The 27,887-nt window shown below is 37.8% G+C and overlaps 4 protein-coding genes across 14 annotated transcripts; 3 read left to right on the top strand and 1 right to left on the bottom strand.

Annotated features, from left to right (window-relative positions):
• The first annotated feature begins 666 nt into the window (after positions 1-666).
• Positions 667-7,570, top strand: ankrd29 (ankyrin repeat domain 29). 10 transcript variants are annotated; one of them, XM_080297378.1, is made up of 11 exons: positions 722-902; positions 1,597-1,766; positions 2,007-2,105; positions 2,589-2,691; positions 4,013-4,111; positions 4,317-4,415; positions 4,767-4,865; positions 4,984-5,082; positions 5,453-5,548; positions 6,991-7,089; positions 7,177-7,570. In XM_080297378.1, the coding sequence occupies exons 3-11, from the start codon at positions 2,050-2,052 to the stop codon at positions 7,258-7,260; spliced, it is 834 nt and encodes a 277-aa protein (XP_080153504.1). In that variant the 5' UTR covers positions 722-902; positions 1,597-1,766; positions 2,007-2,049; the 3' UTR covers positions 7,261-7,570. The 10 variants fall into 10 exon arrangements, with proteins under 10 accessions (XP_026014637.1, XP_080153509.1, XP_080153508.1 ...); XM_080297380.1 differs by having other exon boundaries at positions 828-961; positions 1,597-1,707; XM_026158852.2 differs by lacking the exon at positions 2,589-2,691 and having other exon boundaries at positions 667-902; positions 1,597-1,707.
• Positions 7,571-7,942: 372 nt separating this feature from the next.
• Positions 7,943-16,858, top strand: LOC113016205 (vacuolar protein sorting-associated protein 4B-like). Its single transcript, XM_026158851.2, has 11 exons — positions 7,943-8,134; positions 9,461-9,572; positions 9,674-9,818; positions 12,438-12,496; positions 12,570-12,689; positions 12,790-12,946; positions 13,046-13,194; positions 13,447-13,528; positions 13,710-13,929; positions 15,022-15,162; positions 15,866-16,858. Exons 1-11 carry the CDS (start codon positions 8,114-8,116, stop codon positions 15,965-15,967), a joined length of 1,308 nt encoding a protein of 435 aa, XP_026014636.1. The 5' UTR covers positions 7,943-8,113; the 3' UTR covers positions 15,968-16,858.
• On the bottom strand, positions 16,855-21,211 carry plekhb2 (pleckstrin homology domain containing, family B (evectins) member 2). 2 transcript variants are annotated; one of them, XM_026158854.2, is made up of 8 exons: positions 21,008-21,211; positions 20,331-20,381; positions 19,808-19,960; positions 19,596-19,698; positions 19,444-19,483; positions 19,109-19,192; positions 18,720-18,834; positions 16,855-18,048 (listed from the first exon to the last, which is right to left on the bottom strand). In XM_026158854.2, the coding sequence occupies exons 2-8, from the start codon at positions 20,365-20,367 to the stop codon at positions 17,912-17,914; spliced, it is 669 nt and encodes a 222-aa protein (XP_026014639.1). In that variant the 5' UTR covers positions 20,368-20,381; positions 21,008-21,211; the 3' UTR covers positions 16,855-17,911. The 2 variants fall into 2 exon arrangements, with proteins under 2 accessions (XP_026014639.1, XP_026014640.1); XM_026158855.2 differs by having other exon boundaries at positions 21,004-21,167.
• Positions 21,212-23,015: 1,804 nt separating this feature from the next.
• ing5a (inhibitor of growth family, member 5a) lies at positions 23,016-27,298 on the top strand. The gene is made up of 8 exons (XM_026159919.2): positions 23,016-23,278; positions 24,492-24,563; positions 24,995-25,161; positions 25,306-25,414; positions 25,502-25,601; positions 25,701-25,836; positions 25,950-26,011; positions 26,136-27,298. Exons 1-8 carry the CDS (start codon positions 23,242-23,244, stop codon positions 26,173-26,175), a joined length of 723 nt encoding a protein of 240 aa, XP_026015704.1. The 5' UTR covers positions 23,016-23,241; the 3' UTR covers positions 26,176-27,298.
• Positions 27,299-27,887: the final 589 nt, after the last annotated feature.

Below are 27,887 nucleotides of genomic sequence, written 5' to 3'. Positions count from 1 at the left end.
AGGCATACAGATCCGTTGTGTAAGCAGGATTTCACTGCCATATTCGGCTTCATTTTAAGTCATTCATACTCGGTATAATAGTTTATTTTAGCAAAGTTCTGCTACACAAATTTGTATTCTGTTTAGACATTTTGGATCTTTGTTCTGAGAAGATGAGGGATTTATCCTTTCTTTCTTAGAAATGTGAACTAAGGATAACCACAGCAGACTTTTGCTCTCTGAAATAATTTAGGACTAAAACACAAACAGAAAGTTTCAGAGAAAAATCCCCAAGATCAATACAAGGGCTTAACAGAGAGGGATTTCTTTTTCAGTTGCTCCAAATCTTTGCTCACTTGTTCAAAGTTTTAACGTTTTAAACACGAACCACATTATTAATTATTTATTATTATTATTATTAATAATAATAATAATTATAGTTTATTTCATTTATTTAGACTTTAAGATTAGATCCTTGGTTTAATTTTTAACAATGATCTCCTTATATGTATGTCAATAGTGGAGTAAAAGGCGAAGTTTTTTTTTTTTTTCAGAAATGTAGATTACAGTGAAGTATAGTAAAACACAAATGCTTTAAAATTAGTCTTAAGTGCAGTATTGAGTAAATGTAGGTTGCTTAATAGCCATGGCTTCACGCCATAAATCTATATTTATATACAGTTCATCAGTGTGAGCAGCAGCGCCCTCTGCTGGCCCACGGTGTTGCTCCCTCGCAGGACACACTGCAGAGGATGAGCTCAGCTGATTTTGTGCCTCCCCGTTATTATGTCCGCGATCGGGCGCCGCCAACACCCAAAGTCAGTGCGGCAAAACAGGCGAGTGGCGCTCAACATCTCGTCTAATGAATGAGTGCGCAGGAAGAAGTATGAGTCACGAATGAGGTCTGCAGGATGTCTTTCAAGGTAAACCAGCTTTCTCCGTCCATCATTCTGTGCACGCAGCCTGAGAGGGCCGCAATAAGGTAATTGATCGCACCCGCTTCCTCTTGAAGTGCAGACTTGTTTATTTGGGGGTTATTGAACGATCTGCTATGTTTCACTATGAGCCCGGTGAGGTAGCACTTGCTCTGACATTTGAATGGCTGCTTACTGGCCTGGGCGATCATAGAGTCCAACTCGGTGTGTGTGCATCCGGATTTGCTGATGTAATAGCATGTCAAACGGCCCATGGTACTAGCGTGCACGTGAATGTGCGTGCACAAGTATGTCCACATACCTTTTATTACCGGTACTGAGAGGAAACAAATCATTTTACGCACATTTTGGACATGTCCCCCTCTTCTGAGGACAAAAAGCAAGTCCGCATTATTCATGAGTAACTTGTTAAATTTTATGGTAAAGACTTAAAGTTAGCACAAACTTTAAACCCTAACTTTGGTTGAGATGTGATGTGATGTGATGTCATAAATATGATTATTAATCTCTTGGCACACTTTATTGATGACTCACCTGTCATTCATATTCAGGTGCATCACAACACTGAACAGTAACACCTGGATGCACTCTGCTGTCCTTACTGTCTGCTCTCAGCATTCCTAATGCTCTAATGGTAACTTTCAGGTCAGTTTTTGTGTTGTTGTGTGTATTTATCCTCCAGAAGGAAACACCCCTGGCTAATGCTGTGTTTTGGGCAGCGAGGAAGGGGAACTTGGCTCTGCTTCAACTGCTACTCAACAGCGGGCGAGTGGACGCAGACTGCAGAGACAGTGTATGGACACTGCATGCTGTGGCTGCTCAGATGCACACTTTAACCATATTCCACCTGTGGTAGGGACACAGAAAGCTTCAAGCCTTACCTGTGGGGTTCATGTAGTGCATGTGTGTACCATCACAATTCCTCATCCATTAATTGTTTTCTCTCTCTCTCTCTTTGTCCTATAAACAGTTGAAAGTTTTGCATGTTAAGCCAGAAATATGCAGAATTCTGTGGTTTCATCCCTGCCATCACTACACTGTTTACCAGGTCATTGCAACAAAACAAATATGCTCATTAATGTTTCTTTCCAGTATGGAACAACAGCGCTGATGGTGGCATCATACAGCGGCCATTATGACTGTGTTAAAGAGCTTATCATGCAAGGGGCTGATATCAACTACCAAAGAGAGGTATGCTGGGGAAATGAAACCCAATGAATTAACTAAATACTCTTACAGACTCCAAAACATAAAGTGTTGGTAAAGGTGTTTTTACATTGTCAGAATTAGGCAAATACAATATTAGTGAATGAACTTGACAGATGTTGACTGTCCAGGCTTTAAATTTAGATGTGTTGACAGATGGATTTATCTTATTTCAATGGAAGCATACTCATGCTAGCTTTACCCCCTTTGTCCAGCCTTTGTGCTGAGCTAAGGAAACTCACTGTCTGCTACCGCCGGTGAATTTAGAAGGTCACTACAACCTGCTGGCACATAGCTCCTGAAAACCCACTAATTGTTGTTTTTACACTTTCCAGTTTTCCAGACATGGATTAGAAATTCTTCCAGACCAAAAGAAAAATATTGAAGTTTTAAATTGAATAAAGTTTTTAGTCTAGGACTAGACTTCCGCCATGTCTGGAACACTGTGCCTTTAACTGTTAATTACAGAGCAAAGGTGTGCATATGTGGATTGTTCTGCTGGAAGACCCAGGCTAGCTTTACTCCCTTTGTCCAGCAGTTGTGCTACGCTAAGCCAGTACTGCATCATCTGGTAAATAATGTCTTAAGATCTTGTATTATGTAAATTCATGTGCTTTAAATTTGTTTATACACCCTCTGGCCACTTGATTAGTTACACCTTGGTAGTTCTGGGTTGGACCCCCTTTTGCCTTGGAAAATGTTCCTAAGAGATTTTGCTCTCTATTGGCATGACAGCGTTCAAGTCGCTCCAGATATGACATCCGTGATACAAATATCCAGTTCTACCCGAAGGTGCTTTATTGGATTGGGATCCTGTGACTCAACTAGAGGTTGTTTGAGTAAAAAGGCAGAAATTGATCCATGCTGTTGTTGTTCGTACTAAATTCTAACTCTACATTCTGAAAGTTACAGCAGACTGTTGTCCTATTTTGGTGAGCCTATGTGAATTGTTGCCTCAATTACCTGTTCATAGCTGATAGGCCACAGCAGCGGGTGCTAGTTCTATCTGCTTAAAAGTTAAGGTTTTGTGTTCAGAGATGCACAACATGTTTATGCAACCTTTGCATACCCTGAACGCCTTAGTTGTAACAAGTGATTATTTGAGCTACAGTTGCCTTGGTTTCAGCCCAAAGCAATCTGGCCATTTAATCTGACCTCTGACATCAAGAAAGCAATTCTTGTTGATGTCAGAGGTCTTGCTGCTTGCTCTTTTTTTTGGGACCATTCTCTGTAAACCCTAGAGATGACTGTGCCAGAAAATCTCAGGAAATCTGCAGGTTTTTTTTTAAATACTTGCACAAAGTAACTTAAATTGACTTTCTTGATTTGAACTTCAACAGGTCTACGTGCCTAAAAAGATTGAGTTGCTGCCATGTAATTGGCTGATTCAATATTTTTGTCAATAAGCAGTTGAACAACAAAGAGGCCAGGGAGTGTAGTCTATCAATTTAGTATCTTTTGGATGTGTTTATACGCGGATTTCTCTCACCTACAGGCAGTAGGTCACCAAGGTAGTTTTCTTCCTTTTTCCAACCGTTCTTATGCTAACCGGCTGGTGTTTCACTGGGAAGCGACAGCAAGTTGCTGCTATAGGTTTGGTGCATATAGTCCTCATTAACTCTCTGCCCTACACTTTGGTTATATTTCAACCTTTGTGCTAAGTTCTTTTTCTGTTTTTTTCCCCGCCAAATAAAACTTTCTATAATGTTAGTTTTATGCTTGAGTAGAATCTTATTTGTAAGAAAACAGGGCCATATGTGCAGCAAAATTCCCCCAATTGGACACTTATTTATTCTATTCCTCATGTCAGATATTCATGAAAGGTTATATTGTGTACACCATTAGGGTAAAGTTGAGGTAAACAGCGGTGTCTTTTTTTTTTAACTTTCCAGACAGGTTCTACCGCTTTGTTCTTCTCCTCCCAGCAAGGACACCATGAAGTTGTAAAGCTCCTCTTTGAATTCGGTGCCTCCACTGAATTCCAGACAAAGGTATGCAACAGGGTGCAATGATGTGTATCATGGCCTTTAGAATACTGGGTGTGAAGGAGAATGCTGCAGTGCTATCATCAGACTTCAGAATGTGGAGATAAAGAGACAGCGATGCACAAACAGTGCTGCTGTGACTTTAAAGATATTTTTGTTGTTGCCGAACACTTTAGTCATTCTTGTGCATCCATGTGTGTTTATGTGGCAGGATGGTGGCACAGCTCTCACTGTCGCATCTCAGTACGGTCACTCCAAAGTGGTGGACATCCTGCTGAAAAATGGAGCCAATGTTCACGACCAGCTGAACGTGAGGCTCTTTGCATTTACGTCTGCAGCCTCTCGCTCTCAGTACGCCGTCACTGTCCTGTCTGTTAAGTCTATTTGTCTGTCAGAAACACAATGGTTAGCTGCACACATTGTCCCAGCAACTGGAATCTAGCCTCTCAGGTTTCTGCAGACTGCTGAGTCAGACATGAATCATACTGGGCAGGATAACTGTGTGTTTCCTTGGTGCCATGGAAAAACAACCTGCTTACACAAAAATGTGCTTATAAATAGTACTGATGGAATCTTGTTTTAGTGATGTAGTCTATGCCTAATTGGAAGATTTTCCAAGCAGATTTCGAAAATCTAGTGTGAGGTAATTCTTGTTTTGCAGGATGGTGCCACCCCTCTTTTCCTTGCTGCCCAAGAGGGTCATGTGACTGTGATTCGTCAGTTGCTGTCATCCGGTGCCAAGGTCAACCAAGCAAGGGAGGTAATGTCCTCGCCAAACTCTGCCTCTTTAAAACAGAGCTCTAAACATGTTGTCACCTACTCCTGCTAATTGTCCCTCAATACCTACAACCCCCCTCTTCGTCAATTCCCTCCTCCAGGATGGCACTGCCCCCCTGTGGATGTCAGCCCAAATGGGTCACAGTGAGGTGGTGAAGGTGCTGCTCTTACGTGGTGCTGATCGGGATGCTGACAGACAAGTACATTGATCTTTTAGGATTAATAAAGTACATCAAAGTGTACATAAAGGGATTTTTACTATTGATTCCTGCCATTCTGCAGTGTGGAAAGTGTGACATTACATAAGACTAGGAGGCTGCGATCTGTCTTTATAGAAACATTTCACCATAAAAGGTTTTTGATTTGTAATTATATGGACATATAGATTGAATTTGCAACTGTATGCAGATACTTACACTTATATTTAACATTTCAAAGTTGGATGAGAGATTATCTGTTGGTGGGAAACGTGATATAGTCAAAGGCTTTTAAGGATGTGAGTAACTGAAAATGGACTCGTGATTTTTGTGATAATTTTAACAATTGTATGCTTTTTTTGTGTCTTTCAAGGATGGATCAACAGCGCTGTTCAAAGCAGCGCTGAAAGGCCACAATGGCGTCATTGAGGAACTCCTCAAATTTTCTCCATCACTTGGCCTTCTTAAGGTAAAACATGCTGCTGTAGATGTCTGTTTTGGGAAATAGCTATGGTTAAGGCACAACTTGTCAAGCTCTCAAGCTTTTCTTCAACACCAAAAAAATTGTCTGGCACAAACACAGTGTGTTCTTTTACAAACTTAAACATATAGAACAAATTGTTTTATCAGCAATGTTTAGTGGGCTTGTAGATAGATTTTGCATGTTTTGTAGGATGGATGTTACCCGCTTAGAGAAAGTCAAGATAGTGATTTCCTCTTTGTAAAGATTTGAAGATTTGACATCAGTAGAAGCACAGAGAGTAACTTAAAAATATTTGCAAACTATTGATCCAAAGAAACAACATCCCTGGGCAGGTAAAGCTGTGTTTTCATTCCCAGGGATTGCAGATGGAAAATGGCTAATAGCTAAATCTAATACAATATACAACAGTGATATAATTTTTTTTATACATGGACACTAATAATAAAAAGGTTTAAAAGAACAACAACAACACTGATATCTTTATGTAGCAATGAGTAACTTGTATGTACAGCACATGACAGTACTGTTGGAATGTAATCAGTAAAAAGGAAATCAAATAAAAATAATAATAACAATAAAAATCACTGTCTAGGAAAAAATGAATAAGCCTATAGTGTCAAACCAAAATAACGGTGCTAAATTTTATACCTAGATAAAAAATTATTTTTACATTTCCAACTGCTCATAAACAGAACAAAAGAGGATCTAAAAAAAGCTGAACTATCAAATAAATACTATTAAAAACATATTACTAGTAGTGTCAGACAATCCCAAAAATACCACCCACATCACGAGTAGCTCAGTGCTCAAATAGCAAGGAACACTGGTTCAGAGGCTCTATATCCAGCTCCACTAACAATCAGATGAATTTCCTCCGTGGGCAGCCGGGCAGTCAGAGTGGGTCATGGCTGACAGGCCTGAAACATGGTTACAGAGACAGCTCTCTTCCATCATCGTTATATTCATCATCATTTATTTGTATAGCACTTTACGAACACACCAGGCAGACCAAAGTGCTGAACAACACAGATCAAAACAACAACCAAATTAAAAATACCATAAAATCATTACATACAATAAAATAAATAAGAAGGTGTCAGTTTCCTACAGAGTTAAAAGCCAGGGAATAAAAATAGGTTTTCAATTTGGACTTAAAGACCTGCACTGATGACGCTAAAAGACAAAAAGACACAAAAAGAAAGTCAGTGGACCTGCCATCCCCATTTCTGTTTTTTGTGTTAAACTACATTATCTGGCTGCTGGCTCTTTCTTTTTATTTAGTGTCCCAATATTAGAGCTGTTAATCAATCTTGTAATCTAATGCTGAACAAGAAAAGGAAGATGCATGCTTGTGAAATACCAGATACTATTAAAGGAAAAGTAATAATATTAAAGAAGGGTAGTTCATATTTGTGTCTTGTCTACAGAATGGCTATACTGCCCTTCATGCTGCTGTTATGAGTGGAAATCTTCAATCTGTTCTGCTGCTACTTGGAGCAAATGCTGACCCAACGCTACTCAATAAGGTGGGATAGCAGACAAACAGCAGACAACCTAAGTATATAATCTCATTAGATATTATAATCAAAGTGTTTCCCATGTATCTTTTGCAGAATAGTGAACTCCCTGCAGATCTGACAAAGAATGATCGCATCCTTAAGGTTTTACGTCCAAAAATCCTGAATGGACACAGCTGATAATGGCACAGGTTCCTGCCTTCACGCCTGTCTGTGTAAGGAGGGGGAAAGAAAACAAGTGTCCAATCCACCCAATTACAACATGTACTGTACACGGTGCTTGCTTTTGGTTGAAATTAAGCTGTCGTATGCCGAACAAACCTGGACAAAGTATAGCGCAACACAAAAAACATTTGTCTTCCATGTGCATCATCCCCTACTGGTCTCCTGTTTATTTGTGTTTATCCCAAGTGTTGTCAGATTTCTATATATTTTGCACTCTTTATTTGCCTTTTTAATAAATGTAATAAAGTGTAATTTTATTTATTAATGCAGGAGTATCTGTGTGGATGTGTAATATTTTTTTGAATTACATTTTATTTGCGGTTGGAAAATGAGCAGTCATGATAAAATAAGGATCAGATATTACGTACACATTTTAATAATACAATGGTATGCTAGTTATGTGACGAATACCCACTAGAGGTCACTATTATCCCTATTAACAGACACCTGTAGCTCACCTGTGCTGTGATTTTAATTACATTAATTCCGTTTTTTCCCTCAAAAACGTTAAAGCGGTTATGAACGTACACGTTTATATGGTAAGTTCTATTAATTAAAATAACTTTCAAATGTACGGATGAAACACGAGAAATTACAGCCGCTGTTAAGCTACTTTATGTCACGTGACCATCGCGGAAGTGACTGGAGCTCTTGTTGATGCGGAAGAGAGACACTTGGGATGTTTGGCTTCTAAAGTTGTTCGACAGTAAACCATATGTGATAGATAATAGAGAAAAAGAAGAAGTGAGCGAGTTTACGGTTTTATTTAAAGTCAAATACTAAACTTTGACCGACAGAAAACCATCTAATGGCGGGCGGTAATTTACAGGTAAGTGGCAGACATTTACTAACAATGATTACATAAGACTGCCCAAATCAAAGAGATGTTAACTCGGCTTTTAATAAACTCAGCCTTTTATTAAATAAGCAACTAGGGATTTTATATTGTATGAATGTCTAATTTAGAGACTAACAATAAGCCAACTTGAATGTATTTAGCCATAAATTCAATTATAAGTAATGGAAAAAAACGGCACTACTGCGTAAGGAGTGTAAATCACTACTAATGCTTCATAGATGAAGAAACTCTAACAATATTTAGTTGGGGCTTTATTGTCCCATAGTGAAACATATTTTCTAGCTGTTTTCCCTTTTCCAGTGATGAAAAGTAGGAAAGTAAAGAACTAAATTACTTTATTTACATAAAAGTTAGCTTTTTGCTACTTTGTTTCTGTCTCAGGGAATTTAAATGGGCAGAGTTGTACTTTTTACAATTAGAAAACAATGTATAACTTAAACTGTACAGGTAATTGTTGCTATGGATAGCAAAAACAACAAAAACAAAACTTGGCTCATTGTTTAAGCTGTCCATGAACTGTTAGCAAGTCACTGAAGTAGCTTTAATATCCCCCAAATTACCCAGTATTTCACAAACAGAACAAATATGATGTACAAGGAGGCCTGAATGTGTATAACATTTATGTAATCATTTTCTTGTTTTCTTGTTTTTTGGCCCTGAGGTGTTTCTAGTAAGACCCCACCCATTGGATGGAACAGCCTAGACTGAATTATCAATATAGAATAATTATGTCTAATTTTAAAATGCTGCATATGTAATCACAGGACACCACAATTTAGAATTTTAATTTATGGTGTTAGTAATACTTTTGAATACTATCTTTTTAAAGTGTATTTTATAAGTTTAAAATGGTAAATGGCCTGTATTTGTATAGCGCTTTACTAGTCCCTAAGGACCCCAAAGCGCTTTACACATTCAGTCATTCACCCATTCACACACACATTCACACACTGGTGATGGCAAGCTACATTGTAGCCACAGCCACCCTGGGGCACACTGACAGAGGCGAGGCTGCCGGACACTGGCGCCACCAGGCCCTCTGACCACCACTAGTAGGCAACAGGTGAAGTGTCTTGCCCAAGGACACAACGACTGAGGCTGTTGGAGCCGGGGCTCGAACCAGCAACCTTCCGATTACAAGACAAACTGCCAACTCTTCTCCACGATCGCCCCACCATGCTAAACAACTTACCTGCATATATGACCAAACAAGAAGCACAAACAAGAACCAAAAAAATTCATATAAGTTCTATAAATGTGTAATAAATCCTTCTGTTTCATCTTGTTTGTTTTCAGAAAGCCATAGATTTGGCCAGCAAGGCCGCAGAGGAAGACAAGGCCAAAAACTATGAAGAGGCCCTCAGATGTTATCAGCACGCAGTGCAATACTTCCTTCATGTTGTGAAGTGTGAGAAACTTGTACCACTGTTAGATTTGTACATCCTTTTTGCTGTTTTAAACTCCACTTCGGTTCCGCATGAATGATCTAAGTCAGTTTTTGCGTTGCAGATGAGGCCCAAGGCGATCGGGCGAAGCAGAGCATCAGGGCAAAGTGTGCTGACTACCTGGACAGAGCTGAGCAACTGAAGCAATATCTGAAGAAGAAAGAGAACGCTCCTCCAGCCAAACCCGTCAAAGAGTCTGGTGACAAAGGGTAGGAGCAATCAATAAATCTGAGTCCATTTCACAATGTTTGTTGCTTTGTTTACAGTTTAGACTTTGTTCTGCAGGCTGGGTAATTTCCTGAAAGGAAAGCTAAATGTAATTTGGTCTGAATAATGGACAAAGTTGAGAGTTATTGTTAGTTGCCTTGAAATTCCATGTGCAATTTTTTTAACGGACTGAGACAGAGATCAGTTTAAATGTGTACAAATATATATCCATTTATTTATTAAATTTAAAGTTAGATCTGTGACAGATATTTTAAAATGTTTTTGCGTCATTGTAAATTCAGTGGACTTTCTTTGAGTCTTAAACTTTACTCTCACAATCGTTCGCTCAGAAGCACATTGCTCAATCTGCATCCACTTTGCGGATTTAATCAATAAAAACAAGCAAAGTTATTGGAACAGTTGTTCAACAGTAAATACTTATGTATAACACTTAACGCGTAAATAAACCATTTTAATGAATCACTTTCCAGTCAGCAGATGCATTTAATGAACATTTAATGCAGCTGAAGCAGGAACATCTGTAAACCAGCCTGTATTTATCTATAAATGGATGAGTAAGTCCCATTTAATGAGGTGTCAACAGCGTTTTTATACTGCATGAAAAATGTTTCATTCAGTTCATTAAACCTTTCCATTCAGCTGAAGGCAGCAGAACATGTATGTTAATGAATTTGAAGCCTCTGAATTTTTATTTATTATTTATCTGTTGAAGTGTTGCTCTGATAATTTGCATGACGACCCACTTACCTTTACAGTTGTTAAATCACCTGCAGATGTCAGCCGGTTGCTATAACTTAATCACACTCACTTGTATACACATCAGCCAGGTTGTTCTACCAGTTATGCTTTATTATTGAAATGCATTACATATAAACACTTTTACATAACATTTTAACCACTGAAATACAGAGTTATTACTTGATGTGCTCGGTTCCATCTGGTTTATAACACGACTTACCAAAGAAATGTCTTTTCATCATCTGCAGCATTGCTGTGTGATTAGCTCAGTCTTATAAAAAAAATAGGTCTAAGGATGGGATTTTCTTAATTTCCAATTGCTCTGATCTCTATTTAACTTCAGCAGCTTTAATTTAGTGGGTTTAACAAAAATACTGCATAATACTTTGAGGAATTAAAGCATTTTGTAATACAACTCAAAAGTAGTTGAATTAAATAATTGAAACTAAAATGTTCATTTCTATACTTGGTTGAAAACCCTTTTCTGGCAAATACAGCCTGAAGTCTTGAACTCGTGGACATCACCAGATGCTGGGTTTCCTCCTTTTTAATACTCTGCCCAGACTTTACTGCACTGATTTCAGTTGCTGTTTGTGAGCCTTTCTGTTCAAAGTTTAGTCTACAACAAGTGAAATGCATGTTTGTTTTGGTTAAGATCAGGTCACTGACTTGGCCATTCAAGATTATTACACATCTTTGCTTTAGTAAACGCCTGGGTTTGGCTGTAAGTCAGTGTCCAAATATATATGGACCTAACTAGGGCTGTTCGATATAACGATATATATTGGATGATGATATAAAAACGTCTATCGTTTCGTGGTGTCGCAAAATAAACTGTTTACAGCAATATTTTTTCATCGTTTTGATGATCACTGTAGTGGCCATATTAATTTCTTAAAGTTCTCTCTTTTTCTTACATTTAATATAACCACAGCGCCTGTTTTTATGCGTTGTCGTTAGCAGCAACGACGGTAACACCATCGCGTGTCCACTTGTTTATGTTTCACATAAACCTTTCACAATAAAGCTCAAGATCCTGTTGAGACTTTTCAAAGTAAACTGAATCGCATGAAAGAGCAGATTATTTATGGATGAGAAGTAAAAAAGAGCCGCCAGGCGCTAAAAAATAAACCTTAGACTCAAACGTTAGAACAGGCTTTTCCCTGCAGCACGCTGTGTAATAAATACTCACAAAGAAAACGGCGGCCGTTACAACTTATGTCTAAAAATGTATCGTTTCATGCATCTGTTAAAACACTCAATTCCAGCTACATGACGCGCAGCTGGAAACACTTCCCGCAAGACGAGCTGCCCGAGATTCACAGAATTTACAGAAAATATTACATTTGTGTGATTTATATCGTTATCGGGACGAATTCTATCGTCCCGATAACGGTATAAAGATTTTGGTCATATCGCACAGCCCTAGACCTAACTGTATTATTCTTTAAATCTTTGTCATAATTTCCCCAGAAGTGTCTAACTCTGTGACTGTTGCTGTAAAATTGTTATGAAAGTGTAAGTGACATAGTGTCACTATCTAAACATGTTTTTCCTGTTGAATTTTGGTTTACTGTATGGCTCTGCCTTTGTTGGTAAAGTGTGCCACCTGGTGTTCTGATTTAGAAGTCACACATAAGAGAACCATTAGTCAGTAGTTTGTAAAGAAAGGATGATTCCCGAATTTAGGTGGATCTGTACAGCTTTTTATTTTTACAATTAATTTGTAATATTCTTTACTAAGTTTGTTTTTATTCTTACTCCCATGGGTTCTACAGTTGTTCTACAGAAGTGTTCTGTCTTCTTCTTGCCCTATGCTTATAACCCCCTGACCTCCACCTCTCCCCACCACCACCTTTTAGGAATGAAAGTGATGAAGGTGAAGACCAAGAAAAAAAGAAGTTCCAAAATCAACTGTCAGGTGCATATCACTGACATACAATTTCTTGAAAAGCCAAATGTGTTGGTATTTCTGAACCTCATTTATTTTATAGGTGCCATTGTTATGGAAAAGCCAAACATAAAGTGGGACGATGTAGCTGGACTCGAAGGAGCCAAAGAAGCCCTTAAAGAAGCTGTTATCCTGCCAATCAAATTCCCACATCTGTTTACAGGCAGGGATTTTTTTATTTTTTATTTTTTTTGTGAAAAAGTTTTGTGAAAGTGAAGTTTTTCGTTTCCTTGTTTTTTTAAAGACTGAAACTTCTTTTGTAGGCAAGAGAACACCGTGGCGGGGGATCCTTTTGTTTGGGCCTCCAGGAACAGGAAAGTCCTACTTGGCCAAAGCCGTGGCCACAGAAGCTAACAATTCCACCTTCTTCTCAATCTCATCCTCCGATCTTGTGTCTAAGTGGCTAGGAGAAAGTGAAAAGTGAGGCCCAAGTTCTTTACCTAGGGGCAAAATTAAGACTATGACAAAGTTACTGTTAAGAAAAATGAATCTATTTTTTCCACTTCTGTCTGTCTTTAGGTTGGTGAAGAACTTGTTCTCTTTAGCCAGAGAACACAAACCATCGATCATTTTCATTGATGAGATCGACTCCCTCTGTGGCTCCAGGAGCGAGAATGAGAGTGAAGCAGCTCGCAGAATCAAGACAGAGTTCCTCGTTCAGATGCAGGGTGAGAAAGAAGATACTTACAGATTTGAACCAACAGCTGGAAAGACGATACGAAGTGTCATGAACTATGGCTCATAGTTCAGTTATTCATGACAACTGATTGTTTTAAGCATTTATTTGTCTAAAAATCATCTGTAAGCGCCCGCAGCCCAGTGTCACCTATTTTTTCTTTATTTTGTTGCAACAAAATCACAAAAACCTGAAAATATTTAGTGCTCAGTTGACTAATTGTGCAACTCTTTTCTCCTGTCAGGTGTTGGTAATGATAATGACGGAATCCTTGTCCTGGGTGCAACTAATATACCATGGTCGCTGGACTCAGCTATCAGGAGAAGGTCAGATCCACTTGTTTCTATACAAATGATCCCTACCTTTTTATCTATGAAAAGCGCTATATAAATACATTTTACTTACTTTTACTTACCTAATCACCTCTTATATTACCTAGTACTGTTCATCAGTGTTTTTGGGCTAACAACCAGGATTTAAGAGGTTTAATGCTCGTTTATGTCTCAGGTTTGAAAAGCGAATCTACATTCCTCTGCCGGAGGAACATGCCCGCTCCTCCATGTTCAAACTGCATCTGGGCTCCACCCCCAATAACCTGACAGAGGCGGATTTCGTGACTCTGGGCAAAAAGACAGATGGCTACTCCGGAGCTGACATCAGTATAATTGTCAGGGACGCCCTGATGCAGCCAGTCAGGAAGGTTCAGACAGCCACACACTTCAAAAGGGTAAAACCACAGTAACCGTTGCTTGACATGCTCTTTTTGTCATATTTCTAAATGCAAGAAAACCTGGTTCAGGGATCCAGTGGAAGTATATTATTCCAAAATCAAACTAACTGTCATACTTGAAATTCATACACCTGACAAGGTGCTTATCTCATCTTTACATACAACTGTACTCAAAGAATTTAAAAACGCACCACTACATTTCTTTGCAAATGCACTGGTGTAGTTTGTGTTATATGCAAATCAGCACTCATATATTGCTTGTCATTACCTTTTAACTTAATCAGTGATAAAAACAACCTGGAAAAAAGACCAAAAAAAATGTCCAAATTTGATATATCACTATATATTGTGTGTAATATAACTACAGGTTACAAAAAAAGGCAATCCATAATTAGTGTACCCCCCGTCTGCACTGACTTTGGCTGTAATATGCCTCCTCATGGTCAGGTGTCATCCTGTGGGATGGCAGCTTACTCTTCAGTCACTGTTGCGCTGAGTTGCTGCTGAGTCCACGTAGGAGGATTACACTGTTTTACTCTGTTACTAAAATGACTCCACTGGTTTTCTGTGGAGTTGAACTTGTCTGGTGGTTCACCCTGCCTCCAGCATTCCAGTGGGAAGATCCCAGTCAGATTGTACCAGTCGTGGCATTCTTACAGATGTAATTTTCTCCAAAGCCGTAGTGCCTTTTTATAGGCTTGGGTGTATTTGACAGAGGAGTGGTCATTTGGGATTAGCTGGTTAAAGGCATTGTGACTTCTTCCCCAAATTTGTGTTTTGAGACACATAGCTGCTCACAATAAACAGTCAGGCATGTACTTTAATTGTATACATATCAAGTTTATGCCTATAACTTGTGTTGTTATGTCTGCAACTTTTCTTGAAGCTCATCCTTTGGGCAGGAGTCTTTCTTGTAACTCCAAAATAAACTTCTATCCACTTCCACTTATCCTTATAGCTGTTGGAGACTATCCCAGCTCATAATAAATTTATCAATCTAAAATATAAATTCAACCAGAGGGAGGCAGCACTGTGTGGTGTTTCTTTTTATAATTTTTTATTCCTGTCCTTATGCCCATACTAATTCAGGTTCGAGGGTCAACATGGAACAATCCTGGCGTTGTGGTCGATGACCTGCTGACTCCGTGCTCACCTGGAGAGCCCAACTCCATTGAAATGACATGGATGGAGGTCCCTGGAGAGAAACTTCTAGAGCCAGTTGTATCCATGGTAAGAAAAGGGCTCTTTCATCAGTTGATATTCGGAAAACCACACCCACTGGATAGAAAATAATCCAGCCCAGCAAAATGTAACCAAGAGCTGAAAGGTTAACAAAGTCATTTTTGGTGGCTAAAAATGTTTGATTTTTCTAAAATGCATCTCGAATGAGTGACTAAACATTTCTCTCACTGAAACCAGATGAACAGAGTCTGCTTTCTGGAAGAAAAAAAACATAGTCTGTTTTGTACATTTTTGTAATGTTATAGAGAGGAGTCTAAGCAGTTAGCATGGATACTGTTACCCATCATTTTCAATGCTTTACATTGAAATGAAATTAACATTTGCATATTTGACTTGCCAGTGACACAGTGTTTGCTGGTTGGATCCTGCTGATTGTCAGGATTCTGCTTGCATCATACATTATTATTGCTCAGAGAAAAAAATCTTCAGTTACAGGTTATTGTGTTCTTTGCCCTCTTGTTAGTTGTTGGTCACATAACAGCAGCTTACTGGCATTTAACAGTGTTTTGCTTGTGGATGAAATTGACCAGAAGGCACCATCAAAGTCAGTGAACAATTATGAAATGTTTTTTTTTTTCCTTCATTGTGGTTAACAATGAATTGCAATCTGTCTCTGTCAGTTCTCTCTCTGTGTTATTGACAAACCCAGTGACTGTAATCTATTCTGACCTACCTAATGTTCTCTATACAGGCTGACATGCTGAGGTCACAAAGCAACACCAAGCCTACGGTGAACGAGCAGGACTTGGAGAAGCTGAAGAAGTTTACTGAAGATTTTGGTCAAGAAGGCTAATAATATCTTTGTACTCAAAAATAGGACTGTACTTAACAACTATCTTTACTCTCAGTTATGCTTCAGATCATTTGATTCGCCTTTTCAACTGCTGTGTCAAAAATGGTGGAAAATGTCACAGGTTTAATGGACCAGAGGTTGCAGCAAATCAGTCTTACAGCTGACAAAAAAAACATTTATCCTTTTGTCACAATCATAGATCTTTTTTTTTTTTTTTTAAATCAACCAACCAGTTGAGGAATCGCCTCTTTCAGCCACATTAACCTATCGATCCACCGAGGCTTGTGTTTACGTTATTTTTTTAAGGGTTTTTCTTATTATATTTCAAACTGAAGCGTTTTTTTTTTTTCTGAAACTGCATCACTGTTAGAAAAGTATGTGCAAAGGCTACAGTGGGTAGATCCTGGCATCTTTCCATCACTACATACTTTATGTAGTCTAAGGAAGATTTTAATACTTTGATTAACAGAACTGGTGTTGTGGTTGACATTTAACAGGAATTTATGCAATGAAGTCTGTGAACACTGGCAATCTTTTTTTCACTACATACAAATCATTAATGGCATCCAAAAGGATCTTCTGGGATTTAAACTGATGTAGAGAAAATGAAAGAATTTCTTAATTCTGATATGCCGTTGCACATTTTCTTTCAGCCTTCTCCTGTTAGATTACTGACACTTTACTGTGTTCTAGTTATGTTCTGACTTATTTATAAATGATTATGCTCTAGCTGTGTTGCCTTTGGGTTTTAAATGTATTTAAGAATTTCCTTTGGGTTTACAGGGGTTACATTAATAAAAAAAAAAGGTCAACTTGTACTTTTCTTGTATTCTACTGGATATGTTCTGTGAACAGAAGTCTCAGGGCTAAATAAAGGAATTAAAACATTAACTTTGTAAATATGTTTATTTGTTAAAATACATCTCTTAGTTAACTATCATATTTCTATATTTCTAATGCAGTGTAAATCACAATTTAATTTCCTTATATGATAAGTGAATATTAATTTCACAGCAACAAACAAATTAAGACTTGTAGAAAAAATTACATCAATAAGCTGCTTGCAAAACATTTCTTATACATCTCTTAATTCAGTGTCAGTAGTGATGAAAAAATCTGTTTGAAATGTAGACCAAAATGTTTTCTATTGAGCAGAAGTTTGGATTTTAAAAGCGGTCATAATTTATATGCTGAGAAAAAAAGGGTCCTAGCCAAGTGAAATGTCTCAAGAGATTTACCTGCTAAGGGTTTTTTAAGTCCATGGAGATTTAAAAAAACACTTTAAATGAAAGGTATGACTGAAAAGCTGCCAATGAAAAAAACATAAACCAAGAACTTATAAATCTCAAGGAGTGATGTCCCATTTCACTTCATGTAAATGCCAGGGTTACAATATAACAGACTATATAATCAAACCAATGTTCATCAAACGGGTCCCTCAGAAAACTATGCTCATCTGAAGCTAGCTCCACCACTAATTACCTCAGGAGTCAAAGATACGATGCAAATTCACAATCAAAACAACAAAACATTAAAATAGAAAAACATACAGTAAACGGAAATAAACACAAAAAAAACATCTGTGCACCGTGAAGTGGAAGCAAATTGACAGGAGAGAACCTGAAATGTGCATGAAAGGAGTAGTGTCTTTTCTGTCATTTTGACAACTTTGAAAATTAAGTAATGCTTATATTACATTATGTTTTTTGGTTAAGAATATTCATATTCAGATAACACAAAGATGTTGGTAAACAGCAACATAGACTGTATTTGAAAGTGCTGAGTATACATGGTGAGTAATTCACTGCACATCACAATTATGCGTCAGATAGATGTAGCCCATCAGACACGTTTCATTCTAACTCACGTGATGATACAGAGAGGAGGCCATATAAATACAGGGGGAGGGAGTCACTGGCTGCTAGAAGTACATTAGTTCTGACGCTAGAATACAGAGAAGAGAGAGCCGAGTGCTAAACCGGTTGCCGCTCCAGCGAGCATGCCCAAAGCCACATCTCCTCCGTCGTCACGCTGTCGCTCCCGAATGATGACATGGTTCACTCCAGGAGCAACGTACCCACCTACAAAACACAAGTTTTATAATGGTAAGTTCATACAATTTAAACTCTGTTAAACTATTCTACTTTTTCACTTTATCCTCTGGTCACAAATAAGAACATCTAGATGGGTTTTTGTGACCCATTTGTTTAAGAATGAATTTAAAGTCCATGATACATTTTTATCTAAGTACCTGAAAAACTAATAAAGATTTTAGACTAAGCTGCATGTTTTTCTATTTGTTAATGAGCAAATGTTCTTATAGTAACTAAGATGGTATGTAATACTCTTGTTAAGCATCAGGATGACAGCACTGGTAATTACTGCGTCAGAAATCCCATTCTATGCACCATTTCCTCAGTATGGGAATCTCAGAAGTATGTTGACAACCACTAAGTTCAGTCACGTTCTGAAATGAGCCAGTTACGGATAAACAAATATTAGGCCTTTCAAAGTGGAAAGATTTTACTTTTATACTGAAGACTTCTTTTATAAGGATCAAATCCAGCCACTTTACTGCATTATGGATATGCATATTGTGAAGATGTCCGCTTGTCGACAATCAAATTTAGGTCAGAGTTTAGTTAGTCCGCAATTTTGTTGTACATCTACAGTGACAATAATGGGCTATTCTATTCTATTCTAGCTACCAGGATTCCTATAAACTAGTGGTGGGCAATGTCCAGCTGTTTACCTTGGTATTGATAAGGATAAGCAACTGTGTAGGGCTGCCCATCAGCAGAGTATACGACCTGTGTGGCCTGTGGGGGCGGTGCAGTGTAGTCTCCATATGGGCCTGGGGCATAAACCTGGCAAAAAAAATTACATTTAACAAAGTGACACAAAGGATGTTACTGTATTAATAAACCCTTTGTATTAGATGGCTTATAGAAGAAAGACTGGATTTGTTGGTTTTTGTTTTGTTTTACATTAATCACTGAGTTGATTTTCACTTGAGATAGTCATGCTAAACCACAGACAAATGTTGTAAGTAGCACTATTTTCATAAAAGACTTTAGACCTGAAAAAGTAATTTTATTCAGTTATGAACATGAAAAGAGATGTATTAATACTGTTTTTCACCGTTTGGGGAGGATATTCCGAGTAGGGGGGAGGAGCAGATGCAATCACCTCCTGTGCAAAGCCGATCTGAGGAGCAGTGACCACCTAAAAGTATCAAATAACAAAAATCAGCAACTGAAGCTTGCCAACACCAAAAAAACTCAAGCACATAACATTAAGATAAGTGAAAACAATAAAAAAAAAATCCAGTTTTCCTCCCAGGAGGACAGTTCTTCTGCTGTGCTCAAGTCACTCTTAGTTCAGCTTTATTCAGAGCTTATTCAGGTAATGTGACAGAAAATGACAGACTGTCAGTTACAACAACACTAACTTTAAATAACGTATAAAAATCTCACCATATTAACTCTGGCATCTTGAAGTGCCATTGTCCATGCCCTGCAACAAAAGCAGACATTATGTCATCTTGAGTTAAAAATGTCTGTTCTAATTACCTGTACTCAAATACATCTAACTAATTTTATGACTTGGTGTGTATGTGCAGTCTTACAGAGCATCATCTGCACTGTCTGCACACAGGCTGATGACCCGTCCATCTCTGCACACTATCTGGAACAAGGCATCACGCGTCTTTCCCTCCGGTGGGTTCAGCTCTAAAAATGCAAGTGGGGTGGTGAAACATTTAAAATTAGTGCAAAGAGGTGGGTAATAATAGCATAGGGATCAGCCGCATGAGATCAACATTAAGCGTAAGACATGTACCCTGACATCCAGCGGAGTTGCGGATGTTAATGCAGTTGACCCTCATGTGGATGTCGTCCTCCATGTCGCGCCGTTGTTGATCGTTGTAGAACACAAGTCGTCCGTCAGCCCATAAGTCAAACCAGTTTCTTTTCCATCGACGCAGTATGGTACCTGACATAGTAAAGGTAGTTTGTTTATTTTTAATGTGACATCATCTTAACCATCTGAGTATCTGACATATTTATGGCTATATTGCTTTCTTATAGATGGGTGACAAATGAAAAGAAAAAAAGACCCCTCTTTACTGGAGTAATGAAATATCATTCTTCCAACAAATATTCTGCGATTAGGTTGAGATCCAAAGTCTCCTGTGTTATCATTTTCATATCTCATCACTACTATCAGGCTAAAAATGTTTCATTGTAGGATACAGGTCATCTAAACCACACAATTGCCCCCACTTACAGCATAAACACTAATAGATCCATTACTGTGGAGGTCAAGCATTCATGTTTTTCCTTTAATGTGTCTGGATACTCACTTTGTCGATGAAGCCAGCCACTCTTTACCATAGCCATCTTGGAAGTAACACCTACAGAATAAAATGTAAACACATTAGAGCGCATCTGTTATTACTGAGACACTAGGAGCATATGACTGGGTGTGGCATGTCCAACACAAACCTCGTGACTGTTAGCACTATTAGCAAGTTCACAAATCTATTTTCAGAAACATAAGCTTATATAAGATAAGATAGGATAGGTTACAATAACAGCTCAAGGTAATATGGCCACATGGCCAGAAATATTAACACCATGTTTAGTTACTCTGTAGTCCCCCCATGCTTAGTTAGACAATGTTTAGGACATGACATTGGTGGAAGCCAGATAACTGACAGTTCTCCTGCTTTAACCAATGTTTAGGCTATTTACTTAGATGTCATCCTGGTTTTAAGTCAGACTAGGCCAGTTGTGAGTAGGTCGTCCTCATGTTTAATAACTGCTATGCCACCCATAGCAACCCTGTTATAATGTGGATTTTATATGATATAAGTTATTTGATATGTAGGTTATCGCTAACCGTTAGCGGCTTTTTAATATAAACACGTCGCCATTACAAAGCTGACCTATCGGTTAACCGTGTTTATAATACGCTAAAACACCACAACTTGTCGTTTTACCCGTACTTGTAAACGCATTGGATAAATTAGTTACCTACTTGATTTCTTGTATGCTTTTTGGGGGGAGAGTGATATCAAGCTTTTCGTGGAGAAACAGCAAACACGGAAGTGAGATGCAAAAAAAATAAAAAGAAGAAGACTCCTTCCACGGAGAGGAAAAACCCTGACCGCTAAACTTAGCTGACACTGTTACTGTCCACAACGGAGGCCTTAAGCCACGCCCACAGAGCATCTTCACGAATGTTCAGTCTTTCCGCGAGAGGGAGGTTTTTGTTTTGGATGACGTAACCTATCAGCTGACAGTGGTGGAAAGTGCTAGCAAACGGAGCGAGGGCGCGCTTGTTGAAGTTCGTTTCTAACGTTTGGTAATCACATGGCCGACGGCGAGGCTTGTGTTAATATTCCTCATGTTTATTAAACATGATTCCATTAGGAGTGTGTGTGTGTAACGAATTTGCCTGTTGGTTTCTTCATGTCTTGTCTAATGTTTTCATGTGTGTGCGCATGCACGGGTTTGTTGGTATGGGTATATATGTATGTGTATATGTATGTATATGTATGTATGTATGTATGTATGTATGTATATATATATATGTGTATATTGTTAAGGTTCAAAATATTGGGGATGGAGACAAGAGAAAAAACCACAATAACAACACTGGTCCGGCCGGGTTGAGTCAAACGATGATTTAATGATCACACACGTGGGAGATGGACACTGATGCAGACAGCCTCAAAATCTCAAAATGGTGGAGCATTGCTCAAACTTTTATAGCCTCTGGTGCCTCCACCTTATCATAAAAAGCCTAAACATTCACATGCTCTCTCACACAGCGCCTAAGCTACGACCTTGGCTCCCTGTTTATCTGCTCCTGCTGAAATGGGGCAGAAAACTCCAGCACACTCTGTTCTCTTCTACTCAGACAAATTAGACAATAACCTTCTGCGAACAGTATTTCTTATAACTCAGCAGTATAATGCATCATAAAACAATATCATTCATTCACAACAAGTCAGCAATTTAATGTAATGCAAATCAGTTTAACTAATGCAATAGTTATCAGCTTCTTCTAATTCAGGAGAATAATGCAAACTAAAACTACATAATAATTCACAATCTTTAATTAGGGGTATAACATGGCATAAAATAATATCATAATTTTACAATATGTATATATGTATATATATATATATATATTTATTTATAAGTGACTTATGTATGTATGTATGTATATATATGTATATATTGTACTATTCTTAGTTAGCGTATTGTCTGTCTTGTCTTAATGTTGGTTTAAAATGGAGCACTGTAACAAAAAATAATTTCCCCCAGGGATCAATAAAGTATTCTGATTCTGATTCTGATTCTGATATATATATATATATATGTGTGTGTGTATGTATGTGTATATATATATATATATATATATATATATATATATATATATATATATATATATATATATATATATATATATTAAATATATATAAAATTGTAGGTTGTGTATCCTTCAGGTGTTAATAGGGTTATTGAAAATGTGTATATGTGCGTATGTGTGTATATACGTAGGTATGGATAGATAGAAACATATATGTGTATATATTAAAAAAAAAAAATTACACATAACATATAATGTAATTACAAGGAGGTATTTCTGTAGTCTATTGATACTAGATAGTGGAAAAGGGGTGGGATTAAATAAGTTTATGCTTCTTCCTGCTCCTTTTGAACATGGACGTTATTTGGAGTTGTGGTTGCTCGTTTTCCTTTTGTTTGCTTTGTTCATTTGTCTCTTTTAATTCTATTTTTTTATATACTTTTTCAACATGTTCAAAATAAAGATTCAATCAATCAATCAATACATTTGGTTAATTATGCATTAAATTGGCATAGAACGCGTATAAACTAGTATAAACACAGTAGCTGAGGAGATTGGGAGCAAAGTTACGTGTTCGCAATACTTGAGTAAATGAATAGTACTTAGAAACTTTTTTTTTATTACATGTGAGGTACCAAACTTAAAAAGTTGTGCCCTGTCCTCCAGCACGCATGTTCGGAGTGAAGGCACGCTTGGGGTAAACTGTCACTTCCTGTGTTTTTGTGAGCCTCGCTTCATTTAATTCGGCGAAGCCTGTGACTGCAGACAAACTCGCATTACGCCAAGCCAACTGACCAACGGGCGACCCAGGGTTACAAAACAAACCCAACCTCTCTGGCCAACAGTTTGAGGAGCTAACGAGGGTAACGCAGAAGCTAAACAGCTAATTCGAAATGGCGACTGCAATATACTTGGAACATTACCTTGACAGTAAGTATCCAGAATGTGGTAAATTTCTGTCAACAGATAGAAAATGCAACTTTTAAAGGTTTAATTTATTATACATTTTTGGACGGCGGTTTCAATGCAGTGCGTTTGCAACTAACAAGCTGTTAGGTCATTAGCCCGCCAGCTAACTGGTTAGCATTACCTTAGGAGTGATAAAGGTGGGGTAGGTAAGATCTTAATGTGTCTTGTCAGATTCAGTCAAAGGGGAATGTAATAATTAACTGTTTTCACATATTTAGGAAAACTGACTATAGGTTGCAACCGTTTCTGATTCATGCGCTAGCAATGTTGGAGCAGCCTGTAGCTACGCAACTAGCATTAGTTATATAAGGGCATTTAGAGATAAATTGTTATATTAACAGTCTTTATATTTAAGCTAGGTTCATTTTAGTCACAGTTTGTGTTTTTATATAGGAAATCATTTACAACCTGTTGGTTGCCGCGTTTCCCGTAACAGTTTACGCGCCTGGGCGGGGTGTTTGAAGTGTGTCACATGGCATACAGAGTGTATTTACTTGACAGTTGTTGTTATCATGAGCCCTTAATAATGTCTGCTTTTGGGACAAATGTAATACATGTGAAGCGTTATTTTGTACAGACAGATTGTTACACGACAACATTCTGCAATTCATGCACACGTGAGTGTATGGTTGTGATGGTATTTGTGTTGTGTTTAATGTGCAGATTTGACCTCAAGTATTTTAAATGTTGTATGAAATGTTATATAAGTATAATGACAAAAGTAATTTTAGCCTTTAGCATTAAAGGTGAAGAAGAGAATGCAGGCAGGATGGAGTGGGCAGAGACAAGTGTCAGGGCAGATTTGTGACAGAAGGATAGCAGGAAGACTGAAAGGGTTGAGTAGGTGGTAGTGAACGCTAACAAAAAGATTATGATTTGCATTGGGAGTGACCAGGTTGGACAGAATTAAACTCATAAAGAGAGGAAGTAGAACAAGAAGGGCTTCAGTGTAAAGCTTAATGATTTCTAAGTTGTAATTAATGTCATAATAACCTCTGCTCTTTACTTCTTATTTATATTTCTTTGATTTTAAAGCATTCAGTTGAGTTTGTGCATTTGCCTTTTTAAAAGGCATTACAGCACAGGTTATAATTAATTAAGTGTGATGATTATGTTCAGAAAATGTAATTGGAATGAACTGTTAGGCATTAATATTGTCTAATCTTTTCTTTAGGTATTGAAAACTTGCCATGTGAGCTACAAAGGAACTTCACTTTGATGCGGGACCTGGACAACAGAACTGAAGGTGATCATTTAATCTCTTAACATTACAGTCAATAAAACGCTCTGTGGACTTATACAAAATAAACAAATGGCTCTGACAGTATAATCTGTGATACCTGAAAACCCAGTTTAGCCAGGCTCCTTATGTATTAGGTTGTGCCACTTACCAGTAGTCTTAGACAAACAGTTGTCAATAGTTTACATCCACTCACTTTCGACCCTTTGTGACTAGAGAAAATCCAAAATATATTCAAACTTGTGCATCCAAGTCTTGTTTGATAAGGGTATTAAAGATTTATGCGATGCAGTTTTAGCTCTATGCAAACTTACCATGGCATTCATGCCTACAATAACTGTATGAAAATTTCTGACCATAACTGTAAATAGGAAGCTTACATGTAATATTTTATCACTAGTTTTATTCAGCACTTTAATAATCATGTTGTTGTGCAGAAAAGAAAGGAGAGATCGACAAACTGGCTGAGGAGTACATCGCAAATGTCAAGAATCTAGCTTCTGAGCAGAGAGTTGAACACCTGCAAAAGATCCAGAATGCCTACAGCAAGTGCAAAGAGTTCAGTGATGACAAAGTCCAGCTCGCAATGCAGACATATGAAATGGTTAGTCCGAAACAATGTGTCTCCTGTCACTGTCCAGATTCTAATGTCATATTATTTTTGTTTTTTGTCCCTGTTTATCAGATTTACATCATCAATGTGTACATGTACTCAGATTTAAATATGCACAATATCTTTCTACCGTAGGTGGACAAACATATCCGCAGGCTGGATGCAGATCTGGCACGGTTTGAGAATGAACTCAAGGAGAAACTAGAAGTGAGCTATGACAGTACAGAGGGCAGAGGTTTGAAAAGTAAGCTGAGTGACTGCACGCCTTTGATCATAAACGCAACAAAAGACAAGAGTTTTAAGTGTGTAATAATGCAAATATTTTCCCCAGAAAATGATGTGCGGGGGCTGAGAGAGAAGCGTGGATCCAGGGGAAGAGGAAGGAAAGGTTCAGATGAAGATTCTCCCAGAAAGAAAAAGATGAAAAACAGGTAAGTTTGAACCAGTGCTTCAATCAAACTCAAGTTTACTGGATAATTGGCTCATGTTTATATTTAGTTCTAACCATGCTCTGTATGTTGGTCTTTTAGCCCAGACTTGAGTGACGCTCTCCTGCCTATGCAGCCATCAGACGTGTTGGACATGCCGGTCGATCCAAATGAACCTACATACTGCCTGTGTCATCAGGTGTCATATGGAGAAATGATAGGATGTGATAACCCAGATGTAGGTTTTCACTTATAATTTCTTCTTAAGCTTTATTGTAAGAACCTTTTTGACTGAGCAAGTTTAGGTTTAATTTTTAAATTGACATTTTTCTTTGTTATTCTTGGTTTTAGTGCCCCATTGAGTGGTTTCACTTTGCTTGTGTTGATCTCGCCACAAAACCCAAAGGAAAATGGTACGTTTTTGAGTAGTAACAGTGTTATTCTCTTTGTCTGTGATGAGAATATAGTTATTCATGGAATCTTACGCTTTTTCTTTCTGCAGCAAATTAACATATTCCCCTCCTTTTACTCTGTCAGGTTTTGTCCGAGATGCACCCAGGACAGGAAGAAAAAATGAGTTTTCATATTTCCAGAAGTGCTTCTCTAACATCTGTACTTTGGGTAGAGTTTCGTAATGTCATAAATATATAAAATATTTTAGTTCGTACAGCGCACCATATAAATGGTGGATCATAAAGCTTTCTTTAAAGGCCTAATCCGGAGTTGGAGTATATCTATACTTGTTGCTTTACTATGTCCGTGTTATTGGATTTCAAGATGCCTGTCTTTGTCCAGTAGCTCTAAAATGACTAGTTTACCTATGTATTATTTGTCTAATCTGGGTAAATCTGGGTAATCTTCTGGGTGTAGTTTTCACAAATTGTCATTCAGAAAGTTGTTCCTCTTAAGTCATTTGCTTTGTGTGTATGTGTGTGTGTGCGCGCGTGTGCATGTGTAAAGACTAACTCAAAAACCCGGATTGTGTCTTAAGCATACTTGAAATGTCAGTTTTATAAATGACTTTTTAAAATAAATTAACAGCCTGCTGAGAATTTACAATTCAGATGCCCTAATCCATGTGTAAATGGTGATGGGAAAAGGAATTGTCAGTTTTTTTGTTACTACCTCCTTAGGGAATACATCGGCACTGCAAAAATGACTGCAATTGATAACAATGTAAAAAACTGTTTTGATTAGCTTAAACCAAACTAGCAAAGCAATGTAAAGTCATTCTGTATTGCATTTTAACAAAAACCTGCGACATCTTTGAATGTATTGTGGTACTTATGGTCAGTCAGTCAGTCAGTGTCTATTGTCAACTGAATGAGGTATTTAAGCACTTTGAATGACATTTTCCCCTTACAAGGTTTGATAATGCAGGCTTAGTTTTATGTTATAGTTTATCTCTTTTAAAACTTTGCCATAGAACATCATGTCAGACCATATATATGGAAGTGTATATATATATTTTGTATGATATAAAACTATTTTGTGCACACATTTTTTCCCCCAAAGATATATTTGTTGTATTGCTTACTTCCTGGTGTACACTCAGATTTTATTTAATAGGATTTTAGAATCTTCATATTCAACTGTGAATATCACTCATCTAGGTGTAAGCCACAAATAAAAGAACCAAAGTCTTTGTATTTTGTAAAATTCAGTATTTTATAACAAATAAAGATTCACTATTATCCATGCATGATTTTGTTTACTGCAGCTTAAAATGGAATTAATGTTTGTTATCAGGTTGTTCTCAAACATTGTTTGGTTTTGTTTCCCCTGATTTAGAAATCTTCCTCTAAACTCTGCCTGTTTCATTCCATGAATGAAGTCTAGGTGTTGCTGGAGGCCTGTTCCCAAAAGCAAGTTGTTAAAATGGAGTTTATTAACCCTGACCTGAGGGAAACTCTTAACAAACTTAAACTATGGGTTAGTTAGTTGGGTAACAGTATTTCAGGTGCAGTAATTTGCCTTAACATGGGTGCTTTGTCATCAGTGTTAGAGACTGCAGTCACTGGATGTCATAAATTTAATATCTGTCTTTTGGTTGTCACAAAGGCTACGTTCACACTGCAGGCGAAAGCGCATCAAATCCAACTTTTTTTGACCCTATGTGACCCATATCCGATTATGGTATGACAGTGTAAACAGCACAAATCTGATATTTTCACATCCGATCTGGGTCACTTTCATATGTGGTACTGAATCCGATACATATCTGATGTTTTAGAAAGCGACTGCTGTTTGAATGGTCATGTCGCATTAAATCAGTCTTTTACGTCACTG

The sequence above is a fragment of the Astatotilapia calliptera genome, chromosome 23 (assembly GCF_964374335.1).
Source record: "Astatotilapia calliptera chromosome 23, fAstCal68.1, whole genome shotgun sequence".
Classification (NCBI taxonomy): domain Eukaryota; kingdom Metazoa; phylum Chordata; class Actinopteri; order Cichliformes; family Cichlidae; genus Astatotilapia; species Astatotilapia calliptera.
Note: the sequence above shows the minus strand (reverse complement) of the source record. Positions and strands in the feature narration are given on the sequence as shown.

Bases quoted from the DNA above. Each gene is read 5' to 3' on its own strand.
- LOC113016205 (XM_026158851.2), top strand. From the start codon at position 8,114: ATGGCGGGCGGTAATTTACAG. The intron at 9,819-12,437 runs GTAGGAGCAATC...ACCACCTTTTAG, and splicing joins AAAGAGTCTGGTGACAAAGG to GAATGAAAGTGATGAAGGTG. The intron at 13,930-15,021 runs GTAAAACCACAG...ATACTAATTCAG, and splicing joins CAGCCACACACTTCAAAAGG to GTTCGAGGGTCAACATGGAA.
- ankrd29 (XM_026158852.2), top strand. The intron at 2,106-4,012 runs GTATGCTGGGGA...TTAACTTTCCAG, and splicing joins ATATCAACTACCAAAGAGAG to ACAGGTTCTACCGCTTTGTT. The intron at 4,112-4,316 runs GTATGCAACAGG...TTTATGTGGCAG, and splicing joins CCACTGAATTCCAGACAAAG to GATGGTGGCACAGCTCTCAC.
- ing5a (XM_026159919.2), top strand. From the start codon at position 23,242: ATGGCGACTGCAATATACTTGGAACATTACCTTGACA. The intron at 23,279-24,491 runs GTAAGTATCCAG...TCTTTTCTTTAG, and splicing joins CTTGGAACATTACCTTGACA to GTATTGAAAACTTGCCATGT. The intron at 25,415-25,501 runs GTAAGCTGAGTG...TATTTTCCCCAG, and splicing joins AGAGGGCAGAGGTTTGAAAA to AAAATGATGTGCGGGGGCTG.
- plekhb2 (XM_026158854.2), bottom strand. From the start codon at position 20,367: ATGGCTATGGTAAAGAGTGGCTGGCTTCATCGACAAA. The intron at 19,699-19,807 runs GTACATGTCTTA...TTGCATTTTTAG, and splicing joins CAACTCCGCTGGATGTCAGG to AGCTGAACCCACCGGAGGGA. The intron at 19,484-19,595 runs GTAAGACTGCAC...CTTTTGTTGCAG, and splicing joins GACAGTGCAGATGATGCTCT to GGCATGGACAATGGCACTTC.